The 24227-nt window shown below is 51.0% G+C and overlaps 2 protein-coding genes across 6 annotated transcripts in view; one reads left to right on the top strand and one right to left on the bottom strand.

The window, feature by feature from the left end:
* LOC129678762 (epoxide hydrolase 1-like) overlaps positions 1-6247 on the top strand; it is an 11150-nt gene extending 4903 nt beyond the window's left edge. Inside the window, exons 5-8 of the mRNA XM_055609667.1 lie at positions 4256-4361; positions 4970-5094; positions 5469-5723; positions 6150-6247. Coding sequence (XP_055465642.1) covers positions 4256-4361; positions 4970-5094; positions 5469-5723; positions 6150-6247 — 584 coding nt within the window. The remainder of the gene's footprint in view (positions 1-4255; positions 4362-4969; positions 5095-5468; positions 5724-6149) is intronic.
* Positions 6248-7189: 942 nt separating this feature from the next.
* The window catches only part of Tmem63a (transmembrane protein 63A), a 35765-nt gene continuing 18727 nt past the window's right edge, over positions 7190-24227 (bottom strand). For all 5 annotated transcript variants that reach the window (XM_055609251.1, XM_055609275.1, XM_055609265.1 and 2 more), the window contains 14 exons: positions 23651-23731; positions 23315-23438; positions 23082-23215; positions 21743-21880; positions 19931-20084; positions 17069-17175; positions 16873-16959; positions 16602-16664; positions 14501-14663; positions 12168-12273; positions 10504-10671; positions 9869-9984; positions 9564-9626; positions 7190-8122 (listed from right to left, as the gene is read on the bottom strand). In XM_055609251.1, the coding sequence (XP_055465226.1) occupies positions 7958-8122; positions 9564-9626; positions 9869-9984; positions 10504-10671; positions 12168-12273; positions 14501-14663; positions 16602-16664; positions 16873-16959; positions 17069-17175; positions 19931-20084; positions 21743-21880; positions 23082-23215; positions 23315-23438; positions 23651-23731 (1669 nt within the window). In that variant the 3' untranslated portion in view covers positions 7190-7957. The remainder of the gene's footprint in view (positions 8123-9563; positions 9627-9868; positions 9985-10503; positions 10672-12167; positions 12274-14500; positions 14664-16601; positions 16665-16872; positions 16960-17068; positions 17176-19930; positions 20085-21742; positions 21881-23081; positions 23216-23314; positions 23439-23650; positions 23732-24227) is intronic.

The following is a 24227-nucleotide window of genomic DNA, read 5'->3' as shown; positions in this document are numbered from 1 at the left end:
CACACACACACACACACACACACACACACACACACACACACACACACGAGCTTTAGGAAGGAAGGGTTTATTTCAGCCAACAGTTCACGGGCTCTGGCCATCTCGATGAAGAAGTTGTGGTGGGAGGAGCTCGGAGAAGCTGATCGCATGCACCTGCCATCAGGAAGCACGGAGCGATGAAGACTCAGGCTCTACTTGCTCTCCTTTTTCATTCTGTCCCGTAGCCTGAGGAACCGTGCCGTTCACGTTCAGGGCAAGTCTCCCGCCTCAGTTAACCTAATCTAGTTAATTCCTCACAGGTTTGCCCGGACACTTGCCTCCTAGGTAAATCTACAGCCAATCAACAATTAACTCTCACAACCTTGAAGGCAATCAGATACGGAAATGCGTAAGGAAACCAGAGCCACAGGGTGAACTTTTAAAGTTCATATTGCACAATATGCAGAACCTGAAGGTAGGACAAGTGGCCCGTGGAGGAGGAAGCAGGACAGGTAATGCCTGGAGGCAGACGGCACTAAACATTATTGTCCTTTCAAGGGCAGCAGGCTTGGGAGCGCAGCCCTGAGTTCACCTTGGCCAGTAGCCCACTGAGACTATTCTGGGCTGGACCTGGCACTTGCAGAATGGGCTCTTCGGGGTCCGCCTAGGTTTGTGGGTCTCTGCACCACCCACAGTGTTATTTGGTGGCTTCAGTCCCAGGCACGAGTCTCCAGCAAGATTCCTTTTCTGTGCTCCCCAGAGTAGGTTCTGTCCAAGAAGGCTCCTGCTTCATGTTCGCTGCCAAACTCTCTCCTCATACTGGACCTTTCCAGATCCTTCTTCCTCCAAGATCTGACGCATGGCCAGCTGATTGATCTGAGCCCAGCTTTTGCAAAAACTGGACCACAGGACAGACATGACGCGGCGATTTGTTTTTATCGTCTACCAGTGAGCTCTCTTGCACATGAGATGAGCATAGGAATGGCGGCCTCTTGACATGACTCTCTCCTACCACAGCGCTCTGTCAGATGGTAACCCAATTGACTGACCCTCCGCTGCTGGCTGTGTGGGCCTCTCCCGGCCCCTGATGTGCTCTTAATGAACCAATGTTTATGGGGCCCTGCTGTAGGCTGACCTGGAACTAGCTCTGTAGACCAGGCTGGCCTTGAACTCAGATTCACCTGCCTCTGCCTCCTAAGTGCTGGGATTAAAGGTGTTCATCACCACCATCCAGTTTATAAACCAGATTTCTAATGAATGCCAGGTTCATCTACACAGTGATAAAGATCACTGGGAAAATGTAATTGTCTTGTCTCTACGGACAAGAGTCTGAATCCTTTGCACTACTCTGGCTTTTCTGTAATTTACTGAGCCTCGAAGTGACTCAATAACAAGGGTAGATGGAACCCTGAAAGGATTGGAGGACTGGGAAGGGTCCTCTGGATGTTCCCCCAACCCACTTACTGAGAATTTCTGGGCCCATCTCTGAGCATCTCGCAGTTCCTATGGCAACACCATATTCCAGTACTCACCTACGCTATGGCTAAAGCCCTGTGTTTTGGTTTGGTTTGGGGCTTTTGCGTGATTTGTGTATTTGGCATCTATTATTTTGTTTTTGTTTGTTTGGTTCGGTGCTAAGGATCCATGAAGAGCTTCATGCATATTCAACAAGTATATTACTGAGCTCCACCCCAATGCCCTGCCCTGCTTTGGTGTGTGTGTGTGTGTGTGTGTGTGTGTGTATGTGTGTGTTGCCTGAGTGCACTGTGTGTAGGAGCCCTCAGAGGTCAGAAAAGGGCACCCAATACCCTGGAATTGGGTTACGGGTAGTTGTGAGCTGCTTTGCAGCTACAGGGAACCGAACCCAGGTCTTCCACCAGAGTAGTAGTAGGCGCTGTTAACCACTAAGCTAAATCTCCTGTTTCTCATTTTAGTTATCAGACTACATAGACCCAAACTCCCGCCTTTATAGAAACAGCATTGTAGGCTGGATGAATGGCTGAGTTTTAGAGCACTTGTCTAGACATAGTGAGTGTTCAAGAAATGGATAGTGGAAGAAAAAGCCCTAAAGAAGTGTACAAAGGGCTGTGAGAGAAAGCCTCTGCTTTGTGTAGAGGGGAAACTGAGGATGAGTGGATCTGGGCCCTGAAGGATGAGTAAGAGTCTCCTGGGTGGAAGAAGAGAACGGAGGCAAAGAGAAAAACAATTTAAAAACAAGTTGAATTTGGACTTGTCTAGAGGCTTGAGCAGACCAGGACAGGCCACAAAATCATTCCTCCAGCAGCTCACCAGGAGCCTGGACAAGTCCTCGCCCTAAGTCTATTTTCCCCAGACCACACTCAGCAAGACCCGTGAGGGAGAGAACTCCGGCAGGACCCTGGCAAGGGACTAGGTATGCTCCTTGCAATGATGCCTGCAGCTGCTTCAGTCTCTGCCCTGGCATGGGCAGCAGAGATCTCTGGGCAGTGACGGCCAGGTAGTTCTGAGTTCAGAGAAGACTTACAGCCTAGGTCAGAAGTGGTGGCTGTGGTAGCTGGGAAGCTATGGTTAGGCAGGAGATAAGGGAGCCAGTCTGCAGGATTCTTGTGTTTGATTTGGTCTTGGGGCTATTCTTTCCACGGAAGCTTCTTGTCAACTAAATTCTTCCTCTTTCCCATATCATAGGAATGTTTCTATAATTCCCCCTTTGGCCCCCAACCCTCTGGGATCTCCGTGGCTCTACTGCATTAGGGAAAGCAGGGCAGGGTCAATTGGTGTTCCATAAAGCATGCTTCAGAGAGTGAAAAGGTCACTGGCCAAAGGGATGCAGGAAGTCGAGGCAAGCAGCAAACTCCTCCAGTGGTTGCTCTCAGCCCTTGGAGCTCAGTCATGACCTGGAGCTGAGCTGAGGGCCAGGTAGGGAGAGCGGCCTGTGTATTGTGGTCTGGCAACCAGTAACAAGAGCGAGGACGGACACCAGGGCAGCTGAGATGGAGGTGACAGGGAGGACACGGAGGAGACTGAGGTGAGAGGGAGGACACGGGACCAGGTTTCTGGCTCTGCTGCCAGTGCCTGGAAATGGCACCTTTCAAGCTAAAGAATGGAGGACGGAAGGGAGGAGCTTGTAGGGATGAGTGTGAGGACTCTCCCAAACCTTGTGTGTGTGAGCATGCATACTTGCATGCTACAGTATTCATGGACACATGTATGGCTGTGACTATACATGCCTAAGAGCCACCATAGGTGTGAATGTGTAGGAGCTTGAGCACCTATACAAGCATGTGCTACACAGATAAGCGTGCACAATTACGAGGGTGCACGTGTGTTAGTAATCACAGGTGTGAGTGCACAAGCTCCAGAGAACTACATATGTGTGTGCGTGTGTGCACATGTGTGAGTGCAAATGTCCAGCCACCTGAACGCTGTGAATAGGTAGATGTGTGTTTGTGCATTGACGTGTGTGTGCTGGCATGGATGTCAAGTGGTCTGTCCCAGCAGAAACTAAGATCATTTTTGGCATGGCTGTGTTGAGGGGCAGAGTCTGCAGAGCATCCAAGTAAAGACCCCCTCAGAGCACAGACCCACAGATGTAGAGCTCACGTGAGGGGTCTTTGAGAGCCAAGCTTGATCTAATAGGGAAAATTTGAAGCATAGCATCCAAGGAACCCAGGAAGCTTTGTTGAATACAACGAAAAGAAAGAGAGAAAAGGACAGAGAGACAGGCAGGTAGGAAGACTGGGGAGATAAAACCCAGTAAGGAGCCCCCTTACTATGGGCCTAAGCAGCAGGAACAGTTTCTGAATACAGGGCTGAGAAGAATCGCAGAGGAGTTTGGGGGGGGGGACACGAAGGGTGGCCAGGCTGGGGGGTGGGAGGACCCCAGTGATGTCATGAGCCTCAGACTGTGTGCGGGCATCCCAGGGATGGGGTGGCTAGCAGTGTGGTGCCAAGGAGGCAGATGGGGGAACTCAGGACCCAGAAAGGCAGGTAACACCCCCTCTTGGGCAGAAGGATCTGGAAATGAGGACAGATGGTTGACATTGCTCTCTGGTGGGTTAAGATGTCCTCAGAGAGGGCAGCAAGAAGGGAGGGAGCAATGGTGGGCGCCAGCCTGTTAGGAAGAACCAGTTTGGGAACCTCAGAGGTGGCAGTGGCTAGGATTGGCTGCTTTGGAGGAACAGGAAACCACACAGGGTCTGCGGACCACTGGAGGTGCAGACAGCAGACAACCACAGGGCATCGAAAGAGTACTGGCAGTACTCCGCAGCCTCAGGCCAGAGCGGGGTCTCTCCTACAGGGCAGAAAGCTCCGGGGAAATCTGTTTGTAACCCTGAGAAATGTCACATTCTTCCGCGACAACTGAGATTCATCAGCAACTCGCTGGACTCCCAACTCCTGAGAGTGTGAGCTACATCTTGTCCTCCTCCTTCCTTCTCAGGGTCAAGCACAAGATCTTATCCCCAAGGCAGTAAGGTTTGTGCTCTGAGGTGGCCCCTACCCGGGTCCCTTGACTCTTAGTTCATTGCCTCTAGGCAGTCTATGTGCTAGCCCCTGAGGAAGACCCAGAAGCCCAGCGTCTTCCCGCTGCCAGGAGGTTCAAGTCTCTTGGGATCCTAAGAGCAAGAAACTCATTGTTCTGAGAAACGTGGAATCTTGAACCTGGAGGTTGGAGAATGGTCACCAGAGGGTAGTGTTAGCAGAGACCCAGAGAGCCCAGGAGGGCGTGGAGGCAGCAGCTGTGGGGTGCGCCTGTGGGTTCAAGCCCAGGTGTACAGGTGCCACCTGGTGGTGAGACGGGGGATGGCGGCAGGCTGCTGAGATGAATTCATGAGAGAGCTGGGGAGAAGCCTGGGAATTGCTGCCTGCCGTGGTCAGCACATTATCTGTCCTCCTGGAAACGGAGGACCTCGGCTCAGCTGGCCTACGGAAGAAAGCGGCACCAGTCATCAGAGGAAAGCCGGAGAGTCGGGGACCTTGGCACTGAGCCTGGACATCCTGTGTGCTTTCCCAGGAAGTTCTCCCTGGACGACCTGCTGACTAACATCATGATCTACTGGACGACAGGAACCATTGTCTCCTCCCAGTGCTTCTGCAAGGAGAACATGGGCCAGGTGTCGTGGTCCACAGGCACGAGGGGTAAGCCTGGCTGAGCAGGGAGAGGGGCCTCTGGGGCTGGGGGATGGTTACCACCTCGGAGAATGTCTGATGGCAAGATAGGAAAGGTGCCAGATGTCCCGGGATCCTGGCCTGCTGGGACAGAAACGTTGGGATTTACAAGGTCTATATGACCCTCAAGTGACAGCAAGGACACAGATGAGCAAAATGGGAATTCTGAGGCTAGCCTGACCTATTCCATAGTAAGTAGAAACAGGCTATATGAAATGGTCACCTGAGTCTGCCCATCACTATGGTCCCACTTGGCCTCCCTCAGCTCTGAGGCCCTGGTCTCACTTTACAGACATGAGAGCAGGATGTCAGCCTTAACCCACAGCAATTCCCTTTCCCCAAAGATAAAGGTTTTGTACCCACTGGCTATTCCGCCTTTCCTTGTGAGATACTGCAGCCCAGAAAAGTGGGTAAAGGCCAAGTACCCAAACTCATCTGCTATTCCTACGTGGAGTGTGGAGCCCACTTTGCTGCCTTTGAAGAGCCCAAGCTTCTGGCTCAGGACTTCTGCAAGTTCCCTGTCCCTGGCAGAGAGGCAGGAATGTCCTCAGGGATCAACCACAGCCTCAGCAGCATCCCTGACTCCTCCCCAGTCTCCCGTAAGTCAGAAGACACCTTTCTGAGGAGGGAGCTTAAGTTTTTGTGCCCTGCAGGATCTGGGAGCCTCCACCTCTTCACCCCCCCCCCCAATGTTGGGTCATAGACCTTAAAACACAGGGTCACTTTAAGAACCAGGTGCCCTAGTCGGGCATGGTGGTGCACGCTTGTAATCCCAGGACTCAGGACAGCAGAGATAGGAAGATTGCTGTGAGTCTGAGGCCAACCTGGTCTACAAAGTAAGTCCAGGACAGCCAAGGCTACTCAGAGAAACCCTGTCTCAGAGAAGAAAAAAAAAAAAACATCAGGTGCCCTTAGGCACTCCAGCTCTAGAAAGATCTAGCCATGCCTCCCCACAGAGGAGGAAGTGGTCTGAGGAGAAGAGAACAAACTGCTTTGTCCTCAAAATCTCTCCCTCCACCTTGCAGCTGTGGGCAAGCAACCCCCTGCTGCCAAGACCCAAGGCAAGTTTAACCATGATTTTACTCTTCTAGTGCCTTCCTGCCCCCTGACTCCTAGCACTTAAGTTGGCTTTCCAGGTATGGAACCTTCCCCACTTGCAAAAACTTCCCTTTGCCCCACACTGGCCAAGGCTTGCTGCTCTCTCCCCTTAAGACCCCCTCATAGATTGTTGACACTCCTAATAAAGCTTCTCTGGAACACAGTTCGCCTCAGCAGCTGACTATGAAACCTACTGCATCTTCTCTAAAATTTACCTGACACACGACAGACCCGTGTCAGCAATGCAGCCTTGGTGACAAACGGTTTTACTTCTGAGCAGAGCAGGGCCAAAGGACATCCTCTGCTCCAAGTCAGCCAACGTGGCCATCCTCCCAGAGGTGAGCTCACATCTCTGTGCTTTGGTGCCCAGTCTGAATCAGTCCAGACTGGCAAGGGAAGGGAAGGCAGCTGTAACCAGCCACTGGCCAAGGTCACCCTGAACTGAGTAGTGATGGCACCACCCAGACACTCACAAAGTTCAGGCTCATGGGAGAAAACGCAGTGTGGCTGGCTGCCTACCTGGCTCAAGTGACCAAGGGCCACCAGACCTGTGAAAAGAGGCATGGGCAGATCCTGTCTGGTCACTGTAGTAAGGGGTCTGAAATGAAGGCAGGCCCACGTGGCTTTTGATCTACCCCAGCCCTGCCCTGGCCCACACCTTCACCCAACCTTGGACTGCTAAGTCCCACCCATTCCCGTATGCTTCTTGCCACCCCACTCTGTTCCTTGTGGGCCCTGGGGCCTCAGCCTGCCCAATATGGCCCAACCCCAGATCCCGTGATGGAAAAAGAAAGCAGCCCAAGGCGGAAAGAATGGAGGGGTGCTCTCGTTTCTCTGTGCCTGCCATTCTGTCCTCCCATAATGCTGCCCGTCCTATCTTGGACAGAGAACATGCACCATGGAGAGGCTGGATGAAGCCTGCGTGGACATGAAAAGCCATATATTAACTTGGAAGGAGCATGAGAGGTGAGATCATGCCACCAGCCCGGAGGCACTTTATTAACAGTTCTCAGTGTTCCTGCCTGCTGCGGGGTGACCCAGGTCACAGTCTCAGGTAACAGGATACAAAAATTCAGATGCACAACAGGAACAAGGGCGGCTACACAGCCAGTTGGCAGGAGCCTGCTGCCCTGTTGCCGGCAGCAAGGTCAAGGTATTTCCTGGTCCCTACAACTATCTGCCGATCCCTGAGAAGGAGCTGTGGGCTGGGGGATTGTAGGACCCCGCAGGCAGGCGCTCAGACCCAACTGCTGCAGGCTCGCTAGTCATTGGCTACGCATCAGCTTGCAGAGGCTAAGCTGGGCTCAGAGGGACCAGGTCTGTTCTGGACACATCTCCCCATCAACCCATAGTCTCCAAATCTGATCACCCTAAAGACAAAATTCCAGCGAGTGATCTTGGCCACAAACCATTAGGGACATCATCCCCATTACAGAGCTGTAGCTTAGCAGACTTAGCAGGATGGGGGAATAAAAGTGCACGCCCTCGTATGAGCATACGAGGGAGAGAGCTGCTGCAGGTAGGTCCCCCCACTAGGATCAGAAAAGAAGCCTACAGGTGGCTCTTAGGGACAGCAGCCCTACCCTATACCCTCAGTCAAGGGCCTGGTGCCCTCTTCTCACAAGACAGGAGCTTTAAACAAGAAAGACTCCGGAGCCTCTCTGGGGCTCTGGCCACTTGTGTCCCTCAGTCTTGCAGGATGCTCTGGGCTGGCCAGAGCACAAGGTTGCCTGCTTCAGGATTCCTGGTAGGCAGGGGCCACACCGTCACTAGGATTCTGAGCTGCCAGCTGCCCAGGAAGTGTCCCACTGATGTTACGGATGGCACCGTAGGTCTGCTGCTGCGGGGAAAGCGATGTCCTCTCCGAGGCCAAACCATTCAGAATCCGAGGCACGTAGGGCTGTTGGCGAAGGCAAGAGTTAGACCTTGGGTGGTGGCAGGCTTGACATCCCACATCCTGGTCAGGCCCTTAACCCCCTTTCTCCCAATGGGCGGAGACCTATCAAGAAATGGCATTCACATGGGGCTTCTGAACCCAAAGTAAGACATCCGTATATTTCTCAGCAGCCAGAAAAAATAAATAAATAAATAAATAAATAAATAAATAAATGAATGAATGAATGAATGAATGAATAAATAAATAAATAATAAAGATGGGACGTTTTCTGCAACCCAGATCTTGTGATCATATTAAGAAACAAAGCACGGCTTCCTCCAGCTCTCAGAGGAAGCGCTCCTTCCTGGTTCTGTATTCAGGGTGACCATGTCGGTTTATTTGGGGACCAGGCTGTCTATAGGGATGTCTCTGTCAGTTATTCATGCTCCCAGGCCAAGCTGGGAAAGAGGGATCTGCAGCGTCCACCTGGCCTCCTCTCCTTGCTGGCTGGCAGGGCCATAGATGCCTTTGGGTAACTGTGCTCCTGGAGGCCTTCGTGTCAGGGGCTTGCCCGAGGACAGACCATAAGAAGAATCTTTTGTTTTGTTTTTGTTCTTTGCTTTGTTGTTTGTTTGTTGGTGTTTTGTTATTTGCTTGTTTGTTTGATTTTTATTTTTTAGTTTTGGTTTTGGCTTTTCAAGATAGGGTTTCTCCATGTAGCCCTGGCTGTCCTGGAACTCTCTCTGTAGACCAGGCCAGCCTCAAACTCAGAGGTCCAGCTGCCTTTGCCTCTCACATGCTGGGATTAAAAGCATACACCGCTACCACCTGGCTAAGAAGAGTCTTTTTCCCCAGAGAGGTGGCTGCTGCGAGCACTAAGGCTGAGGAGGCCAGCCAGGGTCCTACCTTCACACCTGTTAGGATGGCCAGAAGTCTCCACTCAGGGGCCATGCTCTACTCTGACATATTACTCTAGAGGACAGACGCCGGGATAGCCAGGAAGAGGAGAGGGGCCTTTGCAACCTGATACCCCTTTCTGGAACCCTATACATTTGCTGAACTCATAGGGGCATAAGTTTGCTGTCTCCCAGTGGCTGTCAGAGGACCGGACATGGACACTTGGATAACCAGTGACAAAGCTTCATCCAACCACAGGGGCCCCTGATAGAGCCACACTAAGGCCCAACTCTCCAGGCAGTGGGGCTGAGAGAGGGCAAGCAATCAGGGTGCTGCAGCGAGAAAAAGATGGGCATCCTTTGGCCTCTGGCGTGCAGGTACAGCAGCATCCTGGCAGACCAGGGATCCCTTTCAACTGACATTAACTCAGAGCCAGCCTGCCAGCTGACCTGGGATCTCTCTTTAGCTAGAACTGTTCCAGCAAATTCCTATGGCTTGTCTGGATGGGACCTTACAACCAGAATGACACAAAATAGCCACCATGGGGCTGAAAACACAGACGGCTTACCGTGAATGGCGGGGGCACATGGGCCTCTGCTTCAGTTCCTTTGTCACTTGCTGATTCTTCTGTCTGTGGACAACAGCAGGGCCACAATGAGGAACAGAACCAGTCTCTCTGAACTAAGGTTCCCCGATACAAACAGACTAGTAACTGGCAGAATAATAGGACCAGCCAGCACCAGGCTCCCAGTTCGGCTCAGCTGACAGGGGGAGACAGGGGGAGACAGGGGCCCCCTGGGATGGTGGGGGGGGGAGAAGAGAGAGCCGCTGCTGTCCCGAGTCCAGCATGAGGCATGGCAGACAGCCCGGTACCTTGTAGTTCCATGGGCTGAGGTGCCTGAAGCATCCGAAGCAGGTGTAGAGCAGACAGGCTAGAATGGTGAGCAGTACCACCAGGAAGGTGAACAGAGTGGCGGGGGCCTTCAGACCTGGGAACACAGGTACAGGGTTCTCGTGCTTGCTGCGTCGGAAAGGGGCCAGACACCTGCTCCTCACTCCAACAGTCAGAATGGTGTCCTCACGCCTAAGAGCATGCAGGGTATATGGCCCATATGTTGTCCCTGGTCAGGTTTTAGAAAAGGGGACACCAAATAACAGCCTCACAGCCACTGACAAGTGAGTTGGCTGGGACAGGTCCCTTCAGTCTCCAGAGCCTAGGGTAGGTAGGATGGGGTCTTGGGGCTGACCACAGAGTTCCATATCCTTAGGCTCAGCACCCCCAGAACTGACACAGCAGCCGTCTTCTCCATGGGGATTTCTGGAGCTGTGCCACACCTGACCTGGCTCAGCAGCCAGGTTGTCAAGCCATCCCAACCAGCCCTCACCCAGGAGCACCGTGTTCACAGCACAGCACACGGATGCTGTGAAACCAGCTGGTGATCTGACCGGCTGGTGTGCACGTGGGAATTCGAGGCCTGGCACTGGGCACACAGCAGACCGCTTCTCACCCAGACGGAGGAAGGAGAAAAAGAAGAGCCAGAAGAGACAGAGGATGGGAGCAGCCAAGGCCTGGTTCACGGCAGCAAAGTGGATCCTCTTCTCCAGCTTGGCCGGGAGGTAAGCAAAGTAGAGGTTGTGCCGGTCTACCATATGCTTGAGCAGGATGTAGATGAGGCCTGCGAAAGAGGGGCTGTGAGCTGTGGCTTCGCTGGGCCACAATCCCAGCACTCGGGGAGGCAGAGGCAAGCGGATCTCCGTGAGTGTGAGGCCAGCCTGGTCTACAGAGTGAGTTCCAGGTCAGCCAAGGTTACATAGTGATATCCTGTCCCAAAAAATAACTAATTTGGGGACTGGAGGGATGGCTCAGAGGTTAAGAGCACTGGCTGCTCTTCCAGAGATCCTGAGCGCAATTCCCAGCAACCACACGGTGGCTCACAACCATCTATAATGAGATCTGGTGCCCTTTTCTGGCGTGCAGGTGTACATGAAGACAGAACATTGTATACATAATACACAAATCTTTTAAAATGATAATAATTAATCTTTTAGATGTTATTGTCTGTTTACATGAGTATATATGTGTTTGTGTATGCGACCAAGGAGGTGAGAAAGGTGTCAGCTCTCTGAAGCTGGAGCTTCCGGCAGATTGCCTGATTTGAGTGCTGGGAACAGAACTTAGGACTTGTGCAAGAACAATGTGTGCTCTTAACCACTGAGCCATTGCTCCAGCCCTTAATTAATTAAAAATTGAACTACATTAAAAAGAGCCAGGCATGGTAGCACACATAGCTACAGCCCCACTACTTGGGAAGCTGTAGCCCAACTGTGCTACAACATAGCTAGACTTAGTCTTTATAAAAAAGGTGGTCTACATGATGATGATGGTGACGATGATGGTGGTGGTGATGATGCCACAAGCATGAGGACCTGAGATCAGATCCAGCATCCATGTAAGCACCGGGCATGGTGGGACACAGCTGTAGCCACTGCACTGGAAGGGAGAAGTGGAGACAGGCAGACCCCCAGAGCCAGTCAGCCTATCTACAGACTGTCTCAAAAAAGCAGAGTGGACAATCCGGGCATGGTGGCGCAGGCATTTAATCCCAGCACCTGGAGGCAGAGGCACAGGTGGGCAGGTCTTTGGGAGTCTGAGGCCAAACTAGTCTACATGGTGAGTTCCAGACCAATCAAGGCTACAAAGTGAGACTCTGTCTTAAAGAGAAAAGAAGGGAAGGGAACAGGAAAGGAAAAAGAAAGGGAACGGGAAGGGAAGGGGAAGGGAAGAAGAAGGAAAGAGGAAGGGAAGAGCAAGGGAAGGGCAAGGGAAGGGTGAAAACAAAACAAAACAACACAAAAGACATCCAATATTTACCTCTGGCCTATACACTGAGTGCCTGGGCACCCATACTCACTCATGCATGCATAATACACACTCATATACACATTAAACAAGATACCACGGTGGGCCAGCACAGAAATCCACACCAGACATGTTGAGGGAGGCCATAGCAGAGGGAGGCCAGAAGAAGCAATTGTTTAGAAAGGAGAGGAAATGTGTGTTCCAGTAACTAGAAGAAGTCACTCTGCTAGGAACCCACCGTGACCCAGTGGTAGCTATGTCAGGCGGGTGTGGAAGAGTCCGCTCTCCACCAACCCACGCCAGGCCACTTACCAAATGGCACAATAATGGGGCAGGTGATGCTGTAGGCCATGATGACGGTGAAGATACACAACATCCATGCATACATGGCTCCAAACTCGTACTCATAGGCCTGGTTCTAGGGAAACAAAGGGTTAAGGAGCTCACAGGCTGGTTCTGACCCCAAACATCTTTCTATGAACTCCAAGCATGGGAGGAGGGGGAGAGTGTCCAATGGGGGCCGGGGGGAGGTAGTTAGATGGGAATGCTCCTGCAAGCCTTGGCTTTCTCTTCTCCAGCCAGCTCCAGATTCTCTCAGTTCACACCCAGACCTTTCAAAGCGTGGTGGCCAGTGCTCTTCTATGGTCCCCTTATTCTGATGTGTCTACCCACTAGGGCCATGAGCTCCTGGAGCAGATACAGGTGGAGGCCACACCTTAGAGAGATTCCACAGAGACCGGGCATCTCCCTGCTGTCAGCTAAACCCTAGCGCAGGTGGCGCGGACCAGCTCAGTCTGTACCACTGCAAAGCAAGGAGAGTAGTGATGGCCGTCACAAATACAGAGGACAGCTGGGGGGCTGGAGAGATAGCTCCGAGGTTAAGAGCACTGGCTGTTCTTCCAGAGGTCCTGAGTTCAGTTCCCAGCAGCCACATGGTGGCTCACAACCATCTATAATAAGATCTGGTGCCTTCTACTGGCACGCAGGCACACATGCAGACATGCGGCACAGAATACTATATAAACAAACAGAGGACAGCTGGCCTCTTCTCTCTTACAGTGTTCACTGAGGCAGAGGGAAATAGCAGCCCCGTGTCACCTGACTCAGGAGGTCTGGAATAAATAAACAGCTTGAAATAGATTGGACATGGAAGGTGCGCTAAGAATAGATCCAAGCAGAGGCCCCCGGGAAGGGGATCTATGGGTTGTATATTATCTCCCTCTCTTCCTAAGCAGGTGCCTTGAATGTGTGGGTTTTAGCTGTGTTTCATGTGTGGTGATTAATCTTAGTTCTCTACTTGACTGGATTCACAATCACCTAGAGGACACGGCTCTGGGTATATTTCTGGAGAGGTTTAACTGGGAAAAGCAGAGCACCACCTCTCCAATGTACATGGTGCCATTCTGTGGGCTAAAGTCCCGCGCTGAATGGAAGAAGGAAAAGAGAAAGTGGGCGGAGCACCAGCATTCTCCTCTCTGCTTCCTAACTGGATCCATGTAATGGGCTATCTCAGGCTTACCTCACCCCACACCTTCCCTCCTCCAAAGGACTGTTCCTTCAAACTAAAGGCCAAAATAAGTCCGTCGTTCTTTAAGTTACTTCTGTCAGGTACGGGCAATGAGAAGAGTAAAACAGTGTGTGGCCAGACTGGTTAGACTGCGAAAATCCCTGGCTCTTTCCTCCAGCCCATGAGTCAGAATGGAAGCTAGAGAAAAACTTGCCACAATCCAAAGAGGTTCCAGACAAAGCCACCTTTGAGCCAAGGTTTAAAAAGCTCTTGTCACTATGGCTAGGACTTATTCCAGAGAGCTGAGAGAGCCACTGTCCAGGAACCCTAAGGTGTAGAGGAATTTTAATTCAGAACATGGCTGCTCCGACAAAAGACCACATCCAAAGACCTTCTAGGTCTGTGTGATACAAACACGCCTTTAATCCAGGAGACAGAGGAGGGCAGATAGGCCAGCCTGGTACAGAGCAAGTTTCAGGTAAAGAAAAGCTTAGGTCCGGGCATGGTGGTACACGCCTTTAATCCCAAACAAAGAAGGTAAAGTTAGTTTGTAGAAGGAAGCACCCATGTTTGAAAGGGATGTCTAATAGTGGCAGAAACAGTGACAAATCAGAGAAAGACGTGACAGAATATACTTGACAGAATAGGGTATGTCCAACTCTCACAAGAAGAGAGAGGAAAGGGAAGCTACTTAAGGAGCAATGAAGAGAGAGAGGAGGCAGTTTTATTGGGACAGAAATAGAGAGACAGGATGCAGAGAAAGAACACAGGTGAAGACAGAATGAGCCAGAGAAGGAGAAGTAGCCAGAAGATTAAAAAAAAAAAGATTGCTGGGATTAGTTTGAGGCCAAGGAGAGCAATTCAGAGGCCGACAGAAAAGCCAGGTTGAATAAGTCAGCTGGAAGAGGAGTTCAAGCCAGAACAGCTGAGTTGAACCAGCCAGCCCAAAGCTCGGTGAGAACAAGAGTGAGTTTATTCAGTAGCAAGTCTCAGAGGCTGGAGACATTCTAGGCCTAGGTTAGATGGTACAGAGGCTAGAGGCTTCCAGGACTAGGCCTAGGTTAGAAGATGGAGGCAGTAAGCCTCCGAGATGACAACTGGGGCAGAAGAACACTGCTGGGGAGACCCAAGGTGGTACCTGCTTAACATTCCTGCGGTCGGCCGCCGTCTTGGCCATGATCATGCGGAAGGTATAGAGGATGAGGCCGGGCAGCCGCAGCAGCTCCATGCCACTGCCAATGAAGGCCGAGGCGATGACGTAGTTCACAAAGAAGGCTCCCTGGTCTGGCAGGAAGACACACCTGGAAAGCGATACAGGTCTGTGATCTGGGAGCCCAGCGCTTCCAGCTAGAAGAAGAACGGGGGGACCTCAGGGATGGCTTCCCTCACACCCCTCATTCAGCACACACTTGAGGAGACCATCTGGGTGTCGCTTACTGTGCCGAAAGCTAAGAATGAAATCAAGCCATAACGCTTGTAATCCCAACACTGAAGCAGTGGAGGCAGGAGGATCATGATTCCAGGCCCTTCTAGGCTACACAGCAAGACCTCTCAAAGCTTAAAAAATAAAAGAAAATTAAAAAACCAAGCTCCAGACTCTGGTGTCTTTGCATTTGTCCACTTTCTGGGGACACAAGCAAATATGGGCATATACAACATGGAAGTGCTCCCAGGGCTGTCCAGCTGGGTGGGATGTTAATGAACTTAGGAGGCTGATCACCGAGGAAGCAGATCACCAGGACACCGAGAGGTCCTGGATAATGACGTCAATGAAGAGCTGTGGGCCCGGCAGTGCCAAGAAACAGTATGAAGGCAAGTAGGCCTGGAAAGCAGGGGGCCAGGGGGGGAGGCAGAAGGTGAAGCTGAAAGGCACGGAGGACACGGTCACAGCTGCAGCCATGTGCTCTGGTGGAGGGAGGAGGCGGGGTCTGATTCTCTGTCTTGGAGGTGGAACTCCGGGAATCTGCTGCTAGACTGGACGCAGTGTCAGAGGAAGGAGAGGAAAGGGAAAGGGCAGGGTAAGCGCCGAGACCTTTTCTGGACCAAGTTGAGAGAGTTATGAGTAAACAGGGGCATATCAGATCTAGGTGGGGGGGGGGAGCCTACAGCATGGCAGGGGTGGCTGACGGGTCACAGAGAGTGGGAGCCAAGAGCTGGCCATCGCATGTGGTAGTCAGAAGCCACCGCCCACCAAGAAATGCAGGAGCTGGGTAGGTGTGTGCCTGTCTGTAGCTACTTGCTCCTGAGTCACCAGCCAAGTCAGCAAGAAACAGTTGCACCGTCCTTATAGGGCAGCCTCCCCCACAACCATTCCCGATCAGTCTGGAGCCTCTGGGGCTGGTGCAAGCCCTCAAGTATAGTGAAACAGGCTGAGTGGCTAGCTGAGTAAGCTTGGGTGAGTTACTCAATATCTCTGCACCCCATTATCTTCAGAATGGGGACAGGAATAACATCTACCTCACGGCGCTGGGTGTGTGTGCATGTGTGTGTTATCACGTGTGGCAAGTACTTTACACATCTCCTCAGTCTCCCTCATAGCTGCTTGTAAGGGTTAAATAAGAAAAGGCCTCAAACATCTAGCATAGAGCCGTTTTAATTTTGGGGGGTTGTTTTGAGTTTTGGTTTTTCAAGACAGGGTTTCTCTGTGTAACCTTGGCTGTCCTGGAACTTGCTCTGTAGACCAGCTGCCTCAAGCTCACAGAGATCCACCTGCTTCTGTCTCCCTGAGTGCTGGGATTACAGGTGTGCGCCATCTCCCCCAGCTGCACATAGAGTCGATTCAAATAATAGCTGTCACTATTAGGGGAGTGTATCATAGGCTTAGAGGCTTAGAGTACTAACAAGGGCAGAGGCCACCCCTACGCAGAACTCTATTCTCATGACAAAAACAATCCACAGCCTACACGCTCACAATGTGTAACTATTATCCTTCCATTCCTGGGACATCACTAAAACCTAGCCATGCCTTCTATGTGGTCGGTCAGCCGGTCTTGGGCTAAAAGACAACGCATTTCCACAAGCATACACAAAGTAGGTCAGCTCCCTCAAAGTGTTCCAGGAATGTGGAGGGCTGGCCTGAGCACAAGGCCTGTTATTTCCAGGAGTGGATGCCTGTCCTGAGGCTGGGGGGAGGGGGCACAGTGCAGCCCCACCCAGAGCTGCAGCCCCCCCCCCCCCCGTCACCTCCCCCCAGAGCAATTCCAACCCACGCTCTGGATGGTGGCCAAACCAGTACTTACTCCAACCTGATGGCGGTATCTGAGGAAGTTTTGTCAAAGAGCCACCGGAAGAAGAAGTCCAGGCTGAAAAGCAGATGGAATCCATTAGTTTCTTAATCATTCGGTTTTTTTAATCATTTGTTTTGTTTTGTTTCTTAATACTAGAGATGAAGCCCAAGGTCTTGTTCACACCAATCAGGATCTTCCTTCTACAAGATAAACACAGCCAGGACTAGGCCAATAAGAACTGAGTCCTGACTCTGACTGCGGCTGGACAGGAGGCAGGAGGTACCTGGTCAGGCCAAGAGAGGGCAGGATCAGCACCATGAAGATCAAGAAGATGTAGACCTTGGACATCATGATCCGGTTTTCCCCCGACCTGCAGCAGAACAGACACGAGTTAATAGGCTGCCAAAGTGAGATCCCGTGGTGTGCCTCCTGCCCCGGGTTGGATAAGAGGCAGCCACCCCAGAGCAAGCCACGCTCACCTCGTCCAGTGAGACTCCAGCAGGGTGGAATAGTAGACAATGGACGGAAGCAGGGCTGAGAAGGACCAGAGCAGGAGCGTAGGGAAGAACTGGCTGATGACGGGGTTCTGAGAGACAAGGTACATCACAGAGAGTCAAGACAGGGCTGGGGCTGGGGTCCCTGGCGCCCTCGTGGCTCAGAGCCAGCCTCTAGAGCCAAAGCTGTGTTGGGTAAAGGGCGGGCAATCCTCAAGCGTCGGAAAACAAACAGTAACCACACAGCATGATTACACAGACCTTCACAGCAAAGAAAGGAGCTGGACACGCAATGAGGCTCCACTCATCTGATGGGCTTCTCCGGCCCCAGTGGGAAGCTGGGGGCCGCTTCCTGGAGGCCGGGGCTCCCCTCTACCAGGCCTGCCAGTCAGCGCCCACCGCGCTGATGCAGCTTGCCGCAGCTCCATGGTATCTGGTCCCAAACCTGCTTATACTAGTTACTGTCGCTACAGAATTTAATTTATTTTCAATTCTTGAAGAACCATAAAAACCGGAAAGAAATTCTCTTTAAAAACCAAGTTGGGGTCAGGGATACGGCTCAGTATAGCGTGCTTGCTGAGTGTGTGTGAGGCCCTGGATTCCATGCCCAAGATCTCAAAAATAAATATACAAAAAATGTGGAAGATTAAGTTGAATTAAGTTTATCTTGAAAAGATTTATTAAGGTCAATTTCTGGAAAAAAAATATGTTGTTGAATTACAAAAAAGTAAGCTAGGGGCTGGAGAGAGGGCTCAGTGGTTAAAAGCACTGGCTGCTCGTCCAGAAGACATGGGTTCGATTCCCAGAACCCAGATGGTGGCTCACAACCATCTGTAGCTCTAGTTCTAGGGAACCCAACACCTTCTCTGGCCTCCTCGGTCACCAGGCATGTGGTGCAAAGACATATCTGCGGACAAAACACCTACATACAAAAAATAATAAAATATGTTCTTAAAAAGAGTGTACTGCATATGAAAGACCAAGGAACATGAATTCTAGAAGGTTCTAGATTTTAAGTGTTTTTGTGAGTCTGTTTAAATGCTTGCATTACCTTATTTACCCATTTGTTTTGGGTACTTGGGACAAAATGAAGGACCTTGCTGCTGCTTTTTTATACTGCTGAGCTACACACATCCTCCAAACTCTTCCTTTATTTGAAGGAGCCCAAACTAGCACCAGAATTGATCAAAGAAGAATGCAGTTTATACAAGGCAGACAAAGGGGAACTCTAACTAGGACGTCTGTCCTCAGAGGAACAGGTGTTTTCCCTGCATCAGTTGGCAGGAGGATGAATTTGACCTGCAGTCAGTCTAAGAAAAACTGTGTCGTGTAGACATAGGTGGACTTTAATGTATTTCGAATAACATAAGAGCTCTTTCTATATATCATAGGTATAGCATGATGGTGATCAATTCCCAGTAATGGATGAAAAACCAAGACTCCGAATTCGCCACTGAGGGACAGCACAGCCAGAGCAGGGTGCCAGCGCCCCTCCAAAGCCATGGGATGATAGGTGTGCCTATCATCTGGCCTGTCTTAGCCTCTTGAGTATCTCTCATGACTGACTATTTAAGGCAGTGCTTCTCAACCTTCCTAAAGCTGCGACCCTTTAAAACAGTTGTGGTGACCCCAATAATAGAATTATTTTCATTACTACTTCATAACTGTAATTTTGCTACTGCTAGGAAATGTGTGACCCTTGTGAGGGTGTGGTCAGTTCAGGGTGTGCACTGAACTGACCCCCAAAAGGGGTCAAAACAAGCAGGTTGACAAAGGTGACCTAAGGTGATCCACCACCCCAACCAACCAGGCTCTTTTCATATGCCCTACGCCCTGGGTCCCTTCTCTGTCTACATTATATGTGTATCACTGGAGCCACTGCTGAAAAGCAATCCCACACTGTGTGTTGGGGATTTTGCTTGTTTGTTTGTTTATGTGTATGTGTGTCTGCCTGTGCGAGTTTATGTGTGCCACATTCAGGCAGGTGTGGAGGGCAGAATGACAGGCACTTGTGAGCTGCCTGAGGTGGTCCTGGGATCAGAGCCGGTGTCCTCTGTAAGCGCTGGAAGAGATCTTGACCAGGAGACAGCTCTCTGGTCCTGACTGGTCTATTTCAAAACAGGGTCTCACTCTGTAGCCCAGGCTGGCCTTGAACTTGCATTCTCCCAAGTGCTAGGATGACCGATGTGAGCCTTCAAGCTCAGCTGTATATTCTGCTTTTTATTATAATCTTACCAAAATGACTATGCATTTTTTCCTAAACATTTCACATTTTGTCAGATTAAATACACTTCACTCAACTCAAGGAATATTTCCTGTTGAGCTTTTGACTGGTTCCACAGGTGAATACACTTGCATTACCATAAAGGCTCTACAGTAAACATGGTCGTGCTTGCTTTCAGCGTAGAAGGAAAACATGAGCGAGGAGGACCCACTGGATAAGACTACTTGCTGTGCAAGCATGAGGACCTGAGTTCAAATCCCTAGCAGCTCGTGTGAAAAGCCAGGTTTTCACAGGCCTTTGCCCACAGCGCCGTGAGTAGTGGAGACAGAAAGATCACTTCTAGCCGCCAGCCTATTGCCAGGTCCAACAGGAGACTGTCTCAAACTAATAGAGCAACCAACGTCCTTCTCTAGCTTCCACACTTAAACACATACATGCACACACACACATACAAACACAAACATACACACATTCACATACATACAGGCACACACACACACACACACACACACACACACGACAAGCATGAACTGAGTGGCCTGGACCCCAGCTTCAAACCCTCCAACTCCATGTCCAGTTCCCACTGTTCCCCACCACCCTCTTCCTGCAGATTGATCACTCACGTTCAGTGCATGGATGGGTTTGGTGACATTGAACTTGTCCATGGTAGACAGAATGATGGAGGGTGTGGTCAGGAAAAACAGCACCACAAACAGCGTGAAGTTGATGCCCAGCCACTGGAGCCACCAGCGGACACCCTGGATGGACAGGTTCTTCCTGCAGGGGACAACACCAGCCAAGAGGCTTAATCTCTCAGGCATAGGCCATCTACCACACCAGCCATGCCCGTGGCTGAGGCATGCCACGTCAAGTTTAGGGAGGCCAGACTAGGGTTCTGGCTGAGGATCCTCCAGACCTCAAGAGCAAAGCACGCTCTCTGCACTGGCCTTCAGCCACAAGAAGGCCAAGTTTCAGGTCCTGGAGCTCAAAAGAAAAACAGATGTCAGTTCTGCTGGGAATCACCAGGCTTGTCACCAACACCCACTCTGTCCAGGCAAAGCTCCAGCTCCGCATTCTTGAGTGCTGTGATACTCAGGAACTAATCATTCTTTCCAGGGAAGGCATGGGCTAAGGAGCAAGGAGGCAAACAGCAGCACAGACACAGCTGGAACTGTCTTATCACCCAAAGCAGCCTAAACTCTGGGATGCTCTATGGCCGAGAGGGCAAGACTGTCAGAGGCTGAGCTCAAAAGCAATGGATGTGTGCATCCAAGATGGACTCCACCCAAGCAGCGAGGATGCCAGCATCCTCAGTGTGGGCCTTAAATCTCGCCTGAGGTCTACAGATGTGGCTCAGCTCAGCGGCATGGCCTCCACTCTACCTATGGCTGTGCTGTCTAAGAAGGTAGACACGCACCCATGTGGCCACTGAGCACGTGAGGTGTGGGTAGCCCCGAGGACAGGTGTGAGAAGCAGATTCCAAAGACTGAATAGGACGGGAAGAAACAAGGCTTGGTTTAAAACAAAACTTTGCATGTTGAAATGTTAACATTTGAGCTGGGCGGTGGTGGTGCACACTTTTAATCCCAGGTGGCTAAGGCAGGCAGATCTCTGTGAGGCCAGCCTGGTCTACAGACAGAGTTCAAGGACAGCCAGGGCTACATGAAGAAACCTCATCTTGAAAAACCAAAACAAAAAGTAAGTTGACATTTGGAGTATACTATAAGAAGTTTGAATTAAAATTAATTTTAATTATTTATTTTTCTAACATGGCTACTAAACAGTGTTTTTTGTTTGTGTGTGTGTGTTTGTTTGTTTGGGTTTATGCTATTGTTGTTTTGTCTTGTTTTTTCCAGACAGGGTTTCTCTGTATAACCCTGGCTGCCCTGGAACTCATTCTGTAGACCAAGCTGGCCTCAAACTGAGAGATCTGCCTGCCTCTACATGGAGACTTACAACCAACTCTAACTCCAGTTCTAGAGGACATGACAACATCTCCTGGCCTTTGTGGGTACCAGGCACAGGCATGGTACTCAGACACATGTGTAGGCAAAATACCCATATACATAAAAATTAAAATAATAAAACGAACGAAAATAGAATAGTATCTGGCATAAAGTAAGTGTTTAAATGTTTGTTAAAAAGCTGAGAATTGTGGTGGATGCCTTTATTACCAGCACTCAGGAAGCAGAGGCAGGAAGATCTCTGTGAGTTCATGGCCAGCCTGGTCTACAAAGTGAGTTCCAGGACAGCCAGAGCTACATACTGAGACACTGTGTTAAAACAACTAACAAAATTATAAATAAATAAGCAAATGAATGAATATTTGTTTTTGTTTTGTTTTAAAGCCAGGCTACATTTATGCTCTGCGCGGGGAGGCAGCCTCCACAGGAATCTGGGTCTCTCTCCCATCCTTCCACAGTCTGGAAACTTACCAGCAGACGTCCTCAGGGTAGGAGGCGAAGGTGACAGTCCACTTGGAGACACAGAGCTCCCTGCTATAGGAGGACGGCTGGGGTTCACCTTTACACCGAAGGCCCTGGCATTTGCAGGCATTGAAGTCCTTCAGGATGCTGTCAAGAGACGCAGAGCTACTACAGCGCAGTCCAAGTGTGATCCACAACCATCCACGGCGACGGCAGACGGGATGAGCAGAGACACCTGCCTCGTTGTTACTATCTCCTTGTAATTAGTGCTAGAAAGGACTCAAGCGTGGTGTGTCGGCAATCCAGCCCCACATAGGCTGGGCCAGGAGGACCATGAGTAGGCAAGGCCAGCCTAGGCCACATAGTGAACTTCAAGCCATCTTAGCGGTTTAAGACCCTGTCTCAAACAATCAAAAGAAATGCCATGCCTGCCATTCGGCAGAAGGTTTTGACTGATCCTCACTGTGATTCCTTACAGACCAGGAAACCAAGGCCCGGGACTTTAGTTTGAGCATCCCAGATATCTGGCCCAGTTTCTGTGCTGTTTTCACTGTCCCACTACAGTAGGCCTCCAAGGGGCCACCCTCTACATCTCCTTGAGACCCTGGAGCTTAAAGCTGACTCTGTGCCACCTTCCTAACCCTCACTCTGTCCCCAGGCCACAAATGGCAGGCACCAGGTCCCATTACACACTGATTGTTCCTGAAGTCCCCACCTAGGACTCCTGGCTCACCCTCACCATCTCGAGCTTTGGCGGCCCATAAAGAACCCCACAGAACCTTCACTGCTACCTCAGAGTGCGTTTCCACCTCCTACTGCTACAGTCTGAAGCTAGACCCCTTGGTAACATCTCAGAGACCATCCCAGAGCCACCGTGCCTGAGGCATAGAAAACACAAAAGGCCTGGCATCCTCTCCACACCCTTCACACACTCGATATTCTAAGGCAAGATGACATCAAGACCCGAGGCCCAAGCGCATCACCTAAGATTGCAGCTCCAAGATCCTGTAGCTATGGATACCCAGAGCGCTCCACAGCCTCCCCACAGCTGTCCATCTGTCAACGGACAGAGGACAGCCCAGGGTCCTGAGTTGCAATCCACCTGGCGAAATGTTGCACACAGACGCGGCAGAGTGGACCGAGGCTGCTGGTGAGCTCACAATAGTGGGGCTAGACCACATCAGCCTGGCAGGGGTCAGCAAGGACCACCCATGCCCAGCCCTACCAGCTGTCACTCAAATGTAGACTGGATGTCCCCCAAATGGATGTCCCCCAAGAGGTGAGGGCAAGGTGCCTCAACACAAGCGACAAAAGTCAGAAAATGGATCAGGGGTCCGGCCATACTCACTAGGTGGCCATGGACTTCTCACGGAAGGTGACAAAGGCCATCCCTAGGGGCTGGTCCTGGACCCGGCACTCCTCTACCGTAATCCTCTCCAGCAGGCTGTCATTCATGCGGGTGTAGTAAGAAATAGCATCTTCCTGCCAGAAGACAGAGCCCCTGGGTGACGCAACCCTACGCAGGCGTCAGGGTACCCACGCCTGGCCCCTTCTCCAGGCAGGTAGGTGGCAATGCCTCACCCGCTCACAGCCCTGCACTTCGCAGCAGCAGAACTGTCCGCATGGCTTGGGGTTGATGAGGGTCAGCCGGCCTGTCTTTGCCTGCAGGTTTGTGTAATAGGTGAGGCTCTTTTCAGCCTTCTTTCTGTAAGGTAGGAGTGAGGCACAAACACAGACTCACCATCCTGGAGCCATGCCACAGCCAGCAATTAGTCACTGGCAGGGTTAGGAGGTTAGCTCAGAGATCCATATGGAGGCAGACCCATTCTCCCCCGCTGCCAGCTGAAGGGTCCCGGCAAGGGAGCAGGTGGGCACCTTGGGGCAAGGAATGGGCAAGCCGCGGGCCATATCCCTTACCTCTCTTTGCACAGGTACATCAACTTAGCCACACTGTAGCACAGCTGGACATCCACCACCTCACACGTGGGATACGCATCCCTGTGGCCCAGAAGGCGGGGACAAAGAGAGCCATTATGAGAGAGACCAGCCCCTTAGGAACGACCATCCCTCCCTACCCTTGCATGGGAGTCAGGCTGCTGTTGTTTGCCAATTGTCTCTAATTTTCCAAAAGGGGAAATTTTGAAGTGTAACACAAAGGTGTGTGTGTGTGTGTGTGTGTGTGTGTGTGTGTGTGTGTGTGTGTGTTGCTAGGGACTGAACCTGTGTCATGTGAATGCTAAACATATACTCTCTCACTTGTTTCATCCCTAGCCCAAGAGATATTTTTTTTCAATAACATGAAAGTAATTGCCATAAGGGAAGGTAATGGTTGCGCACACTCAGGAGGCAGAGGTAGGCGGATCTCTGTGAGTTCAAGACCAGCCTGGTCTACAGAGTTCCAGGACAGTCAAGGCTACACAGAGAAACCCTGTCTCAAAAAACCAAATAAGAAAGAAAGAAAGAAAGAAAGAAAGAAAGAAAGAAAGAAAGAAAG

The sequence above is a fragment of the Psammomys obesus genome, unplaced genomic scaffold (assembly GCF_907164565.1).
Source record: "Psammomys obesus unplaced genomic scaffold, mPsaObe1.curated_primary_1811, whole genome shotgun sequence".
In the NCBI taxonomy this organism is placed as follows: domain Eukaryota; kingdom Metazoa; phylum Chordata; class Mammalia; order Rodentia; family Muridae; genus Psammomys; species Psammomys obesus.
This window is presented reverse-complemented; position numbering and strand designations above follow the sequence as displayed.